Source organism: Rhinolophus hipposideros (assembly GCF_964194185.1).
Source record: "Rhinolophus hipposideros genome assembly, chromosome: 3".
Lineage (NCBI taxonomy): Eukaryota > Metazoa > Chordata > Mammalia > Chiroptera > Rhinolophidae > Rhinolophus > Rhinolophus hipposideros.
In genome coordinates this window covers 84,103,576-84,117,925 of record NC_138049.1, presented here as the reverse complement: position 1 = coordinate 84,117,925, position 14,350 = coordinate 84,103,576, and the positions used below count along the sequence as shown (strand labels likewise).

Below are 14,350 nucleotides of genomic sequence, written 5' to 3'. Positions count from 1 at the left end.
AACTCTTTATGGTTTACCTTTCAAACAGCTATCATCACACTTGTCTTTTACTTTTTTACACACCTGTATGCTTGGAGTCTTGTTGGATTACTAGTAGTTATATCCTACTACCGAGGTTGATTGACAGTAACTCAGATGTCAAATGACATAAATATTTCCCTCAGTTTGTCATTTACAGTTCATCTTCATTTACAGTTCTTTTATTTTTCTGTATAGAAGTTTAAAATTTTTATCTCTTCAGGTCAATCAATTTTTTTAAAGCTATGATTAGCTTGAGACAATAGATTTATAGGTGTTCCTAGCAAAACTCATATTTTAAGTTTGGAATTGTGTTATGTGTCTATAAAATTGAGAAATAGTTAAATTACTCTTAACTGCAAATAGGTATTTTAATAGTTAACATAACTCTTGAATTGGGATAATGTCCACCTTTTATATTAACCTGAGTTTTTATTGTAATTCCTTTCTTTTTTATATTATGATATTTTCTGTTTCTGCTACTGTTCTTTCGGTATATGTCCTCAGAAACCAGCAAAGTAGAAATTTGAAAGTATATTGAATTTACATTTTCTTCCATATTTTGGCTTCATTAATGATAATGATTTAGTAATCATCTTAGGAATGATTTGAGATATCAGGGTTTAAAAAATTTTATGAAGGTACAGAATCTTCACTAGAATAGGGAAGTATTTTATCAAAACTGAATGAAGACTTAATTCTTAAATGGTACAAAATATGTTTCCTTTTAGATAAAGGATGAAGAGAAGACTCTCCGAGAAAAGGACATTACTGCTTCATCACCCAGTTTAAGTGGGACTAAGTTGGAGTTGGAGTCAGTATATAAGGTATGTAAACTTTTGAAATATTTCCAAGGTTTTGTTAAATATATCACATAGAGCTTTATATACATATTTAATTAACCCATTTGTCTAGCCTCTTGTCACACTAGCCTTTCCCTGTCCTGCACAGATTTCTTCTTCACCCTACTGAGAGTGTGCTAACATTCTGTGTTGGGCTGTCCTCCTACACAGACATGCTTCTAACCCTGCTTGGGCTCTCACCCCCTCTTGCCGGCCATTGTCTTTCCTCACAGTGCTTAGACCTTTACACCGCATGCTAGGCCACCTCCTGCAGGGATACGCCTGTCACTCACTTGGCACCAACACATGGTCCGGATCACTACCCTGCACGCAAGTCTTCCTTGCTCTTTTTGGGCTCTGACACCAGGCTTGGACCGTCTCCGCATGTGGACACGGTTTAGAAGCATTCATTAAATGTAGTGAAATCATAAGTCCAGTAACACGGCTTGGAGTAGAACACCCGTTTCCATCCTTCTAGCTCCTCCTCTTGCCTGGATTGTTGAAACAAACTCTCTTACCTCCTCCTCTAATATGTCATGTGTGAATTACCTGATTGGTGCAGTGTCACACACATACTGCCCTGTAGAGCTGTTTGACTTTCCATGTGTGTCTGTCTTGTTTCCTCAACTAAGTGATGACCTCTTTCAAGAGATTCTTCCTTCAGTTGTTGGAATCTGTAAATTAGTAAAAAACACTGTTCAAAATCACACGATCACCAGAGGGTAAGAGGAGAGGTGTGGTAGAAGAGGGTAAAGGGGATCAAATATATGGTGATGGAAGGAGAACTGACTCTGGGTGGTGAACACACAATTTATATACAGATGATGTATTACAGAATTGTACATATATAACCTATATAATTGTACTAAACAATGTCACCCCAATAAATTTTAATTAAAAGAAATCCCACGATCTATTTATTAAGTGATGTCATTGGATATATTGAAGAATGACAGTCATATAGAGTTAACTCTTCCCTAAAACTTGAGCAAATAGCAATTTGGGGATCTTTTTTTTTTAAACTAATTTTCACATCATTTTTAAAAAGGAGAAAAACTATTGGAGAATAAGGATGATTTTCACAGTTTAGTAATACATTCTGCTGATATCTTAAAATTTTAGTATAGTTCATAGGACTTTAAAAGTATATGTTGAGTTAGGAGGATTTTAAAAAAATATTTACTGATAAGTACTTATTTTAATAACAAAACTGAATGCTTATTATTTCCATTTCTTAGTGTTGAGAATAGCTTTTGCAATATATTTCTCTAGAGAAAGAATGGAAACAGATGAAGAAATTTGTATTACTTGCTGGTAATTTTCAGCACTTGAACATATTGTATACACATTAGCATTCTACTTGATGCAGAATAAAATGTGGGGTATATTATATGAGAAGAATGCAATGTGCTTAGGGGGCTTGAGTTGGGAATTTGAAATCCTGGGGGTTATAATTTGTAAATTCATGAGTTAAGTAAAAATAAAGCATTCTAATTTGGATTATTGTTATTTTTCATAACATCTACTCTGAAATGAATACGTTTTAGGACTGCCACTTCTTCCTAATGCTAATTATTTAGTGTTAAGGAGTATACATTGATCTTTCTTCCTTTTTTGTTTTTGATCTGCTGGGATTAATGAATTTCTCATAGGAAGATTTTTATTTAGACTTAGTAAATATGAAGACGTATGAGGATTTCAAAATGACAGATACTGCTTATTTTCTCTGTTTTACTCTGAATGCAGATCCCTTTTGCTGAGGCTCTGGATTTGTTCCGAGGAAGGAAAGTGTATTTGGAAGATGGCTTTGCTTATGTACCACTTAAGGACATTGTGGCAATCATCCTGAATGAATTTAGAACCAAATTGTCTAAGACTTTGGCAGTAAGTATTTCACTTATTACCATATTTCCATAGTCACTTTATTTCCACATATTCAGTTATATACCCTTGGTAGTTTGTTCTTTACATCTTAAGAAATAAGTTAATTTAATTTTCTTAATGATATTCAAATTGCTTATGATGTTGTACTGGTAATTCTAAAACTGCGAGGTTTTTATTTGTTCTACCCATAGTTAGTTTCCTTATTTTTTCTTTTTCTTAGTGATACCAATGGTGAGTTGATTAATTTTGTAAGTGGCTTCCACGGGTTTTTTCAAGCTCATGTTTATTTGTTTGGAGATGGATTTTATATAAGGCCCTTCACAATTAGAGTGTCCTGTGGTGGATGTAACCCTTAGATTTCTGTTCTAAATTGGTATTTTGTGTCAGTAGAGGGCAATGTAGAAGAAAGTCTTTGTATTAAGTACTAAAAGCAGGAATATGATTGTGCTGCAAGAATCAACCTACTGCTGGGCGAAATTGGCGGTAGCTGTGTTGAATAAATAACAGTGCTTTTTAAGACATTTGTTGAATATGTTGTACTTAGGTGTAACGTCTTAAACATATACACATTTTGCAATATTGCCTTTTAATCTGACTATAGTTCTTATTGTACTTTTTGGTAGTTAATGCGGAAGAGAACTTCAAAGCTATGTGATGCGGTTCTTTTTAAGTTATACTGAATACACTATAAGCATAGGCCAACTTTTCCTTTTGAGTTAAAAATTGTAATATTTTCTGTATAAATAATTTTTATTACTGACTCTCCTGGGTTACCTAAATATGTATAACTCAGCTCTGTCAGCATTCGGGAAGACCAAATTGTTAACTCTGGCTTTATTAAATAAGGCATTTTATGAAAATATCTAGGATAATAGGTGTTTAATAACTTACTATTCTTCCTCCCTCCCTAATCCCATGGTTTTTTTTTTTTTTAAATTCTCAGTAAAGTTGATGTTTTACAGTAGTTTCTTTTCTTGTCTGTGACTTACCCTTGACCATAATCTATTTACAGATAAAGATAGTCTCTTTCACTACTGTGAATCTCTGTAGCAGACACTGATGTTTGCCTATTGGTTGGCCATTCCCCTTGTTTTCTTATAATTATTATTTTTTTCACCTGTTTTCTCTCTGTTGGCATTTTGGACAGCACTGCGTGTGAAAAAGCGATATACTTTCCAGGACATTGGGCCTCCCTGGCTCTCATCCACTAAATGCCAATAGTGGCCCCCAGCCCTCATGACAACCCAAAATATCACCATGTAATTCAGAAAGCTTCCGGAGTGTTGGAACCATCCTCTGCCTCATCATAGTGGTTTCTTCCTCCTTTCCAAATTGCTGCTGTATGCATGTGATACAATATAATTCTGGCTGAAAATATGATAAATTGTTTGGAGGCTTTTGAAAAACAGCTTTTCTTCTAAAATGGGTACATGTATATTTGCTATTTAATTTATCTTCTTTATAATCTAATGTACAAAGAAGGATATGTGGTAAATTTTTGCAAATTTTAATTTATTTCTATTTTTGAGCAAAAGATGGGGGATCTAAATATACTGAGATTAAAGATACAACTCTGTGAATTCCGAAGTTAGTAATAAATTCATTTTTTCATCAAGTTGCATTTAAGCTTTGTACCTTGTTGGTAAGAAATATAGCATATAAACTTTGAATTTCTTTCTCCTTCCCTCTCTCCTGCTCATTCTTCCTCCCTCCAACATACATTAAGAAATTTTAAAATAATTTTTAAAATTTTGAGATAATCACAAACTTACAGAAAAGTTGCACGTAGAAAACAATAACTTTTTCCCTAAACCATTGGGAATAAGTTCCCAACCTGATGTATCATCACCCCAGTACTTTAGTGTGTAATACCTACAAACAAAGATATCCTTCCCCATAACCACAACTCTACTATCAAAATGAGGAAAGAAGCATCAATACATGATTAATCCTCAGACCCTAGCCAAGTTTTACCAGTTCTCTCACTCATGTCCTTTATTTTGTCCTAAATCACATTTGTTACATCTTTTTAGTTTCCTTTAGGCTGGAAGAAGTTCTTCGCTTTGCCTTGACTTTCGTGGCTTTGTTACTTTTGAAGATTCAACGCTAGTTGTTTTGTAGACTATCTCTCAATTTGGGTTTGTCTGATGTTTCTGCATGTTTAGATGCAAGTTACGCATCTTGAGCAGGAATATCAAAGAAGCCAGGGTATATTCTTTCCATTTGCATCTTATCAGGTGACACATGATGTTGATTAATCCCAATTCTGATTGACTTTGTTTAAAGGTTTATTTACCCATTCTGTTGTTGTGAATTTGGGGTTTGTTTTCTTTCTTGTGGTTATTACTAAAACTGCTGCTCTGAACATTCTAGGACATCTCTGGCAAACACGTTTCTGTTGGTTCTATGCCCAGGATTGGAATTGTAGAGTATAGGGTAGTCTGTGTTCTGTTATAGTGGATTTGGATTCAGACTTACTGAATTTGTCCTGATTATCAGTGGGTTGTGGAGAGCTCTGGCTGGCCTTAATGTCTTTGGATGTGTTGGAAGAGGAACAGTGAATTGCTGCTTCAGTCAGTGCTTGGCGTTCTCCTGGGTGGGTCAGGGCCAAGTCTGGTTGAGAGGTTGTCCAGAGAACACTTTGCCTTACCATGCAGGAGAGTGGATAGAGTCTGTTGCCTGGGAAACTGTTCTGGCAGCTGTGGGAGGGAGCCGGAAGTAAGGGAGGGAATTTTTTAGGGCTATGGTGAAGGAAAAATCTAAACCTAATGGTATGGTCTCTTTACCACTATCCTTTCCAGTGAAGAAGATGTTGACGTTGGAATATGTAATTGAAAAATTTTGGTCCTATTAATGGAAATATTCCTGTAGGATGACAAAAATTGCTCTCAAGATGAAAAAAATAATTTTTTAATTAGCGGTAGAGGATGAAATAAATCGTGCTGGGGGAAATCTAAGTTGATAGAAGAGTTGCTTATTTTTTTTCCCTGTGTGTTTATTTTTCAGTTACAATTGACATTAAGTATCATTTTATGTTAGTTTCAGGTGTATAGCATAAGGGTTAGACATTTATATAATTTATAAAGTGATCCCCCGTTAAGTCTAGTGCCTACATGGCACCATACATAGTTATTACAATATTATTGGCTATATTCCCTATTCTGTACTTTACATCCCCATGACTATTTTGTAACTACCAATTTGTACTTTTTAATCCCTTCACCTTTTTCACTCAGCTCCTCAATCCCACTTCCATCTGGCAACCATCAGTTTATTCTCTGTATCTATGAGACTGTTTCTGTTTTGTTCATTTATTTTGTTTTCTAGATTCCACATGAAAGTGAGAGCACATGGTATTTGTCTTTCTCTGTCTGACTTATTTCACTTAGCATGATACCCTCCAGGTCCATTGCAAATGGTAAGATTCCATTCTTTGTTATGGCCAAGTAATACTCCATTGTGTGTGTGTGTGTGTGTGTGTGTGTGTGTGTGTGTGTGTGTACGTGTACGTACCACATCTTTATCCAATTGTCTGTTGATGGACACTTAGGTTTCTTCCATGTCTTGGTTATTATAAATAATGCTGCAATGAACATAGGGATACATATATCTTTCTGAATTAGTGTTTTGGATTTCTTTGGATAAATACTGAGAAGAGGAATTGCTGGGTCATAAAGTAGTTCTATTTTTATTTTTTTTTGAGGAACCTCCATACTGTTTTCCACAGTGGCTGCAGCAATTTGTAATCCCAACAACAGTGCATGAAGGTTCCCTTTTCTCCACATTCTCGCCAACACTTGTTTGTTGATTTATTGATGATGGCCGTTCCGACAGGTGTGAGGTAATATCTCATTGTGGTTTTAATTTGCACTTCTCTGATGAGTAGTGATGCAAATTAGAGTAATACTCCATTTTGTGTGTGTGTGTGTGTGTGTGTGTGTACGAGAATCTTTTCATGTACCTGTTGGCCATTTGTATGTCTTCTTTTCAAAAAAGTCTATATTCAGGCCCTTTGCCCATTTAAAAATTGGGTTATTTGTTTTTTTGCTATTGAATAGCATGGGTTTCTTATATTTTTGGCTAGTAACATTTTATTGCATATGTGGCAAATATTTTCTCCCATTCTGTAGGTTGGTTTTTCATTTTGTTAATAATTTCTTTTGCTGTGCAAAAACTTTTTTAGAAGAGTTTCATCGAAGGTTATATCTGAAGGTTTGTTCTTGACCTGTGATCATGTGATTTTTATGATAATATAACCAATCTGACTTTGAGACATGTTCTAGGACTAGTAAAAGATGGGCATCACCTTCTCATTTGATAAGGACTTTTTTTTTATCACCCTACTGATGCTTGAGACTCAGCTGTGGCTGCACTTCCTCCTGAAAGCCTCCCATAAGCCTTAAAATTGCGCTAAGTATATCTCCTTTGTGCTCCCATAGCACTCTGCACACTACCGAACTATGATGATATTATTCTGATTATGTGTTTTTCTCCTCAACTAAAAAATAAGCTCTTTGAGAGTAAGGGTTCTATCTTAATTAAAATGTTCTATCTAGTGTAGGATCTATCACATAGGGCCAGTGCTCAGTAAAATTTTGTTGAGCTGATAGATACTGAATAATAATAATGACTTCCACTTGTCCATAGTTTATTATTTATGCAGGATCTCCTTTGATCTTTACCAGTAACATCTGAGATAGACAGGGATTACAATCTGCATTGTACAGGTGAGGAAAATGCAGCTCAGAGAGGATAAGTAATTTGTCCAAGGTTATGTTGGCTAGTAATTACTGGAGCCATAACTGGACCTCGGGTTTTCCCATTGTAATTTTCAGGATCTTTTGACTATAACTATTCCTGTGTAAGGAGTTGCATTATCAGGGGATTTAGATCTTCAATCTCTGAGAAAATATTGGAAGGTAATTATATTACGGTCCAGTTACAGAGCAGGCAGAAAGGGTGAACTTGGAGCGAGATGCAATAAATAGATAACCAGTTACAGAAAAGAATGGGATAGATTTATTTCTTTGCTTTACATTACAATGTTAGAAGCTTTGGCCAGTTCTTTCAGTTAATGGTTTACTTTTTAAAATAACTTTTATTCACCCATGTATTGTTTTGGTTACTAGGGATACAGTATTTTAACAAGACAGATGAAATTTCTTTCTTTCTTTTTTTATAAAGCTTATATTCTAGTGAGAGATAGACAATTACTAAATAAATAAACAATAACAATATTGTATATGATGTGAAGGAGTCAGCTTTACAAATACAGACAAAAGTGCATTCCAGGCAGGGAAAGTCACCAATGCAAAGGCCCCAAGGAGGGAATCTTGGCATTTTTGCAGACTTAAAAAAAGGCTAGTGTAGCTGAAGTGTAGTCAGCTAGCAGAGAGGGCGACAAGATGAAACTACAGTGGCTAGATGCAGGACTTTAATAAATAAACCAGGGTAAGCAGTTTGATTCTTAGCCTAATGTAGTTGAAAACCATTAGATGATTTTGAATAAGGGAGTGATAAGATCTGATTTATATTTTAAATGGATTACTGTGGTTGTTGCTTGAAAACCACTTTGAGGGTTTTAGAGGGTTTACTTTGAGGGGTATAGAAAAAAATGAAAGCAGGGAGACTAGTTTGGAAGTCGATCACGTTATTCTAGATGGTGGCTTGAAGTAGGATGGTTGTGAAGGTAACAAATGAGAGAAGTCAGTGGATGGCAATTATGTTTTTGAAATATTGTAATTCTTAGGATCTTTTGATGATAACTGTTCCTTTGTTGACATGACAGACTAGGTATGAGGGAAAAAGGGGAATCAGGATAATAATAATGATAATGATGATAGCTTAAACTCAATGCCGGGTTAGTAATCCTCTTCTAAAGGTGCTCTTCTAAATGGTTTATATGAATTAAGACACTTAGTATTCATAGGAACCTGGCCAGTGGGTACCATTATTACCCTCCAAGGCTTACAGTATCTTTGTACAGGCCATGAGAAGCAGAGGCAGGATTTGAATCCATGCAGTCTGGCTTCAGAGTCTGTATTCCAGAGCACTGTTATACTGCCTAGATTTTGGTCTAATAACTGATTAGAGGGTGATGCCTTTTATCAAGATGCTGAATACTGAAAGAGAAGTATATAAAATAAAAGCAAGAGTTCTGTTCTGACCGTGTTCAGTGCGAGAGGCTTATTAGTCATGCAAACAGAGCTAGAAAGTATGAAGTTAGATTTAGAAGTCTAGATTTCTGGGGAGGAGAATGTGAAGCCATGAGACCTTATGAGATCACACAGGAAGATGTCAGTGGAGAAGCGAGCAGGGCCCACAAATGAGCAGGGCTTTCACACACCTCCATTCTCTCATGACACAGCAGAACATGCTTTGTTTTTCAAAACTCGGGACAGCTTCTTAAATTGTAGCTGAGTTTCTTGAAGACAAATTCTCTTTTTTCTCACATAGTGTGACTAATTTTCTTTCTGTTTGTGAGACTCATCATTAGAATGTGCTGGTAAAACTTTAAAAACCAGACTCTCAGAAAATGTATTTACACACTTTAATTTCGATGTGGAAAGAGGACTTTAAGAAGTTCCCAACGAAATAATAGACAAGCGAGTAAGCATTTCTTGGAGTCACAGAGAAGAGTAAGGATTTTTTTTTTTTGAAAAGGATTTCCTTTTTCACATTTTTAGAATACTGGTTGAGTCTATGGCTCATGAAGTATTTGTTGCTTTGAAAAAAATATTCTTTGTAGGCACTTGATCATGTAATTTTTATTCATAGAGAGCTTGGAATCCTCTTAAATCTTTTATCCTCTTTTGAAAAGCAGTCTTCAGTTTTGTTCCTTAAGCTGTGGTTAAATATAATTAACTTTTTTGAATGGTTACTTTGGAATCACATGGGAATTTTCTTTTGTCTTATTTGTGCCTAACTAGTTGATTTGGGATTGCTTAATATGTCTTTTCTAATATTGCTTCCTGACCACTTAATGCTGTATTAAGGTGGTTGCAGTGAACCAGTCAGTGCTGCAGTTAATCCATCAATCTGCAAGTCGTGGATACCACACCTTCACTGTCTTTACTGTCAGGCTCCAGCTCATTTATTCTCTCGTGGGACTGATCTGTAGGAAACAAAATGTTTCAGCTGAAATCCATGAAACTACCAGAAAAAAAATCACTCATTTTTGGGAAAAAATAAACATGCTTTTTCTACTTTGAGACATGTTTGTTGACTAAGGATGCTAAGCTAAACTTGATTATTGCTCGATTTTTGAGGTAGTGGTTTGTTAAACCCTTTATAATGTCCAGTTTATAATTTGTTGTGCATTTAACAAACATATCTTTAAGTATGTCAAGTTTACTGCATAGTGCTTACGTGATATGGGGAATGGAAAGTTTATGAGATAGGACTCTGACTCTCAAGTGTCCTCTTGTCTAGTAGGGGGAGCTAAGATGTATATAAAGCACTCAGTGACTGGGTAGAGAATGGGAAGTGTCCTGAGAATTGGATTACCTGAGCTCAGGGCATTTAGAGAAAAGCTAGAGTTGACATTGGCTTTAAAAGATTTGGGTTTAGGGAGATGAATAGCTCTCTTGCAGAGAGCAGTAGAGGTAAATGGTTAGATGCTGGAAAGCATGGGCTACTGGAGATGTGTTTTAGCAGCAGGGATGTGAGACAGAGCTGTTTGAGAGAGAAAAGGATTTTGGTATTGGGCCGGTTTATTGAATTAAGAGGACATTCTGATAAATTTCGGTTGAAACTCAAAAGATTACTTAGAGATTCAGGCTTAGATTTGGGAGTCACCCACGTGGTTGTGAAATTTGAAGCCAAATTAATAGATGCAATTTTTAAGGAGTAAAGAATAAAAAGAGAAGAGTGAACATTTCGAGGTTGGGTGTGGGGCTCAGGCAGGCGCAATGAGTTGGATTCTATAAACAAACAAGTCGTTGCAAGTGAGTCCTGGCATTTTTCTCCACAGGTATTTTATTTTAGAACATGAGACTTTTAGCACCATTCACAGAATAGGATTGAATAAAAGTTATTTTCTTTTTTTAGTGAACTATTCTAGGTTTTTGAGAGAACAGGTTTCATTCATTGAAAAAAGAATCGGTGATGTATATGAAAATGCTTTAAAAATGCCATAGTGCTACATATTTGTTAGGTGTTTATTTGAAGGGGCTAGTTCATATGAAGCATAATATCTTAAGTGGTTTTGATTTTTGTTTTTATTTCTTTCTATAGTGCTTAGTACAGTTCTGCATTTTTGTGTTTATGGTAATTATTGGTGGCAAGAATTTTAATGATTCACTTATTTTAAGTTCTTTGCTTTTTAGTTGCTAGCAAATGTTAGCAGCACATAGATACGGCATTTTTAGAGCAGGAAGGGATTTTAGAGTTGTGTTAATCATTTGTGTGTTATCTTGCTCTCTCTCTTGGCAACTAGAATGCAAACTCTAGGTTTATGGATATCGGTGCACATGCTTGCTTGTCCTATTATGTATGCTATTAGCTTTCTTGTATAAGAGACTCTCAACAAAACTTACCAGTCAGGCCTCTTCATTCGCTCTTGAAAGCTTAGCCCCAGAACGGTTGAATGGCCATAGCTAATTAGTCTTGCATAACTCCTTAAGTTCAATGCCCTTTTTACTCATATTACAGTAGTTTATTGCCACTCTCCTGGCCCAATCAAATACCTCTGCGTGTCTACTGCTTTCTCTGATTCACCCTCCCTGTAGGGTGTTTCCGTTATACATTTTAAGTGTAGAGTTCTTTAAGGTAGAACTTGTGTCATATTCAAGTTCATTATCTCTGATGCCTAGTACAGTGCCTTGTGAAGAGTAGGTGCTCAGGATCTGATGAATTACCTGGGGAGAGCTGCATGTTTGTATTCTCCATAGTTGTTGAGAAAACTAAAATTAGAAGGGTTACATTTCAATGTACTGTTTATAAACGAGTGAAGTACCTGATAATGTGTATGAAGTGCTGTGTAAGCAGAATATTTCTGAAATCTCATTTGCAAATGTTTATCATCTCAAAATATTTCTGAAGAACTGCTACCATTGGCTGTAGTCGTTAAAATTGTTACTTTTGACAGTTTTGCTCTGGAGTATGCAAGATGCGTGTTTTATATTTTGTTTAGAAACTTATGATGCAGCGTAAACCAGGTTTAAACTCCAGCTGCTTTGAGAATAGCAGCTTCCTTCTTCTTGGTTGAACTAACTCTATGGAGTTAGTTATGAGGTTACTATTTTTGCGGTCACCTTTGTGTCTCCTGCTCACGCCCTCATCCCCCCATCATAGAAAAGATAAGATTCACCAACACCCCTTTACAATCATATCCATTCCTCATATCATTTATCATATTTAAGAATTATAATTACCTGTTTTAAAACCTCAGCCTACGTTGGCTGGAAAATATTTTTAGTATTTTTACACATTATTTATAGTTTTTCTTTTTTCACTGAGCTGTATTGCTTTCATTGACAATGGATTTTTATTCTTCTTACTTGTGATGAGAAAGTATCAGCAGATTCAGTTGCTAGGAAACACCTGAATACTGAAAAGTTTCTTTCTTTTTTTTTTTTTTTGTACTTGTAAATTCAATTCTTTGACAGTTCTACTCTCACAGAACAAAAATTTATTCAGTCACTACAAAGAAAGATGCATCACCCATTAGTTTTCCAATTTAAAAATTTTGCACAGGGCGATCTAGGAATAAGGAAAATGTTGCAGGATTGATTAAGTGTTGAGAGTGTAATTTTTAACAGTGACTGGATATTGAAAAGTAATGATTATGTATATGTCTTTGAGTTTCAGTTTTCTTAAAGTTTTTTGATTCATCGTTAATGAGAAAAAGTGAGAACAAGAGGGACACACACACACACACACACACACACACGACACAGAAAAATATTGTATTAATTAAACCAACTTTGTCTCATAGAAATAGGATTGGCCACATCCAATATTAAGTCACCCATTTCTGCTTTTTTACCTACGACATTAATAATTATGTTCCAGAGAAAGAAGAAATATTTTAAGAAGTAGTTATAGTTAGTGTGGCTTTGCTTTATAACGAATTGTCATTTAGAAGAAGAGCTTTATTCGAGTTCAATTCAGTAACTTTTTTTTGAGTATTCACTACATTTCAAGCAAAAACGCTGGGGACACAAGTATATGTTGAAGCTTTCAGGGTGCTCAAAATGTGTGAGAGGGCCCAGCAATGAGGAAGAGATGCGGTCAGTAAAAGAGAACATGTACTGGCATAGAAGTAGCATAGTAAAGAGAGTGATTAACCTAGTCAGAGATGTCAGCTCTGAGCTGGGTGTTGCGGAGCTCTATCTTTGATGGGGGGTAAGGGATGGGGAGTGAGATCACTATTTTTTGTCTTCATTTATTTAAGTTCCCTCTTTGTGTCTTCCTTGTCTGTACCCTCCGCTGATAACAAGCCTTGACATTTCTCTTCCTGCCTGCTCCATTCAGGCAGGTGAATACTGTCCATAGACCAGCTTCTAATTCTGTACCTTCAAATTTCACTGCTTGTCTATTTAATTCCACGTATATATTTTGAGGAACTTGTCAGGGAATGCAGAATCCATCTTCTGATTTACATGCATTGCGAATTTTGTGTCTCAGAAATAAAACTCTTATTAAGGCTTTATGTCTTTACCCAAGTGACACACAGAGAACCCACAGAATGAACTCAATCAAGGAGGCAGCATATATATTAAAATTGGAGTGGTGCAGAAAATGGTATCTGAAATGTTCTAAGAAGGTAATGTGTAAGTTCAGAACAAAAATAAAAATAACAAATGCAAATTGTCCCAGAGTTGATAGAAATAATAATTGATACTAGAAATAATCAAGGAATGAAAGAATAGAGAATAACTAAATGAACAGGTTTGATTTCCCCTAAATTTTTGAAAAGGCACTTTGAAGTAAATGTTTAATGAGGCTCTTGCTGTTTATATAATTTTTTAAAAATTCTTTTAGGGTATGTTTTAAAACATGACAGTAGGTGAGTTTGTGTTTTCATGCCTACATTTTAAACTAACAAACCTATAGTAGAAGTATTAGACTTTAGTAACATGGAAAGAACTTAAGCTGTGGTGTAAAAAAAAAAAAAAATTATGGTTGTCCTTTGTGAAACTGATTTTGTCCATATACAAATTACATTTGTTGAGTTGCAAAACAGGTGAACAATGTCAGTGAGTTTACGACATTGAGGTATGGATGGGGTAATGGTCTAGAAAATAGAGAACTGAAACTGGAAGAAGATATAGAAGACATATTTCTAGCTCATAAATTTGAAAACAGAAGAAGAGCAAGCAAGATTGATAACCAGAATGTTATCTTCTATAACTGTTTCATCAAATATTCCACAGTTATCACATTGACTGTTAAAGGCTAAAATAATGGAAAGAAGATGAAATATTGTTCAATATTTAAGGAAAAAACAAACTAATATAGCTTTGGATTTTGGCAGGGCAACTATAATCCCAAAGAAAGAGAATAACAATTTGCATTTATATTCTTTTTTTCGCCGAGTAGCTTAAATCTTTGTAAATACATTCTTATTAATCTTTGGCCTACTTTTGAGTTTTGTTTAAAAT

General features: G+C 35.3%; 1 protein-coding gene across 1 annotated transcript in view; it reads left to right on the top strand.

Annotated features, from left to right (window-relative positions):
- Positions 1 to 515: 515 nt before the first annotated feature.
- The window catches only part of LOC308494407 (DNA primase large subunit-like), a gene marked incomplete at both ends in the record, with an annotated part of 230,208 nt that continues 216,373 nt past the window's right edge, over positions 516 to 14,350 (top strand). The window contains 3 exons of the mRNA XM_081042219.1: positions 516 to 536; positions 750 to 845; positions 2,607 to 2,744. Of these exons, the coding sequence (XP_080898345.1) occupies positions 516 to 536; positions 750 to 845; positions 2,607 to 2,744 (255 nt within the window). The remainder of the gene's footprint in view (positions 537 to 749; positions 846 to 2,606; positions 2,745 to 14,350) is intronic.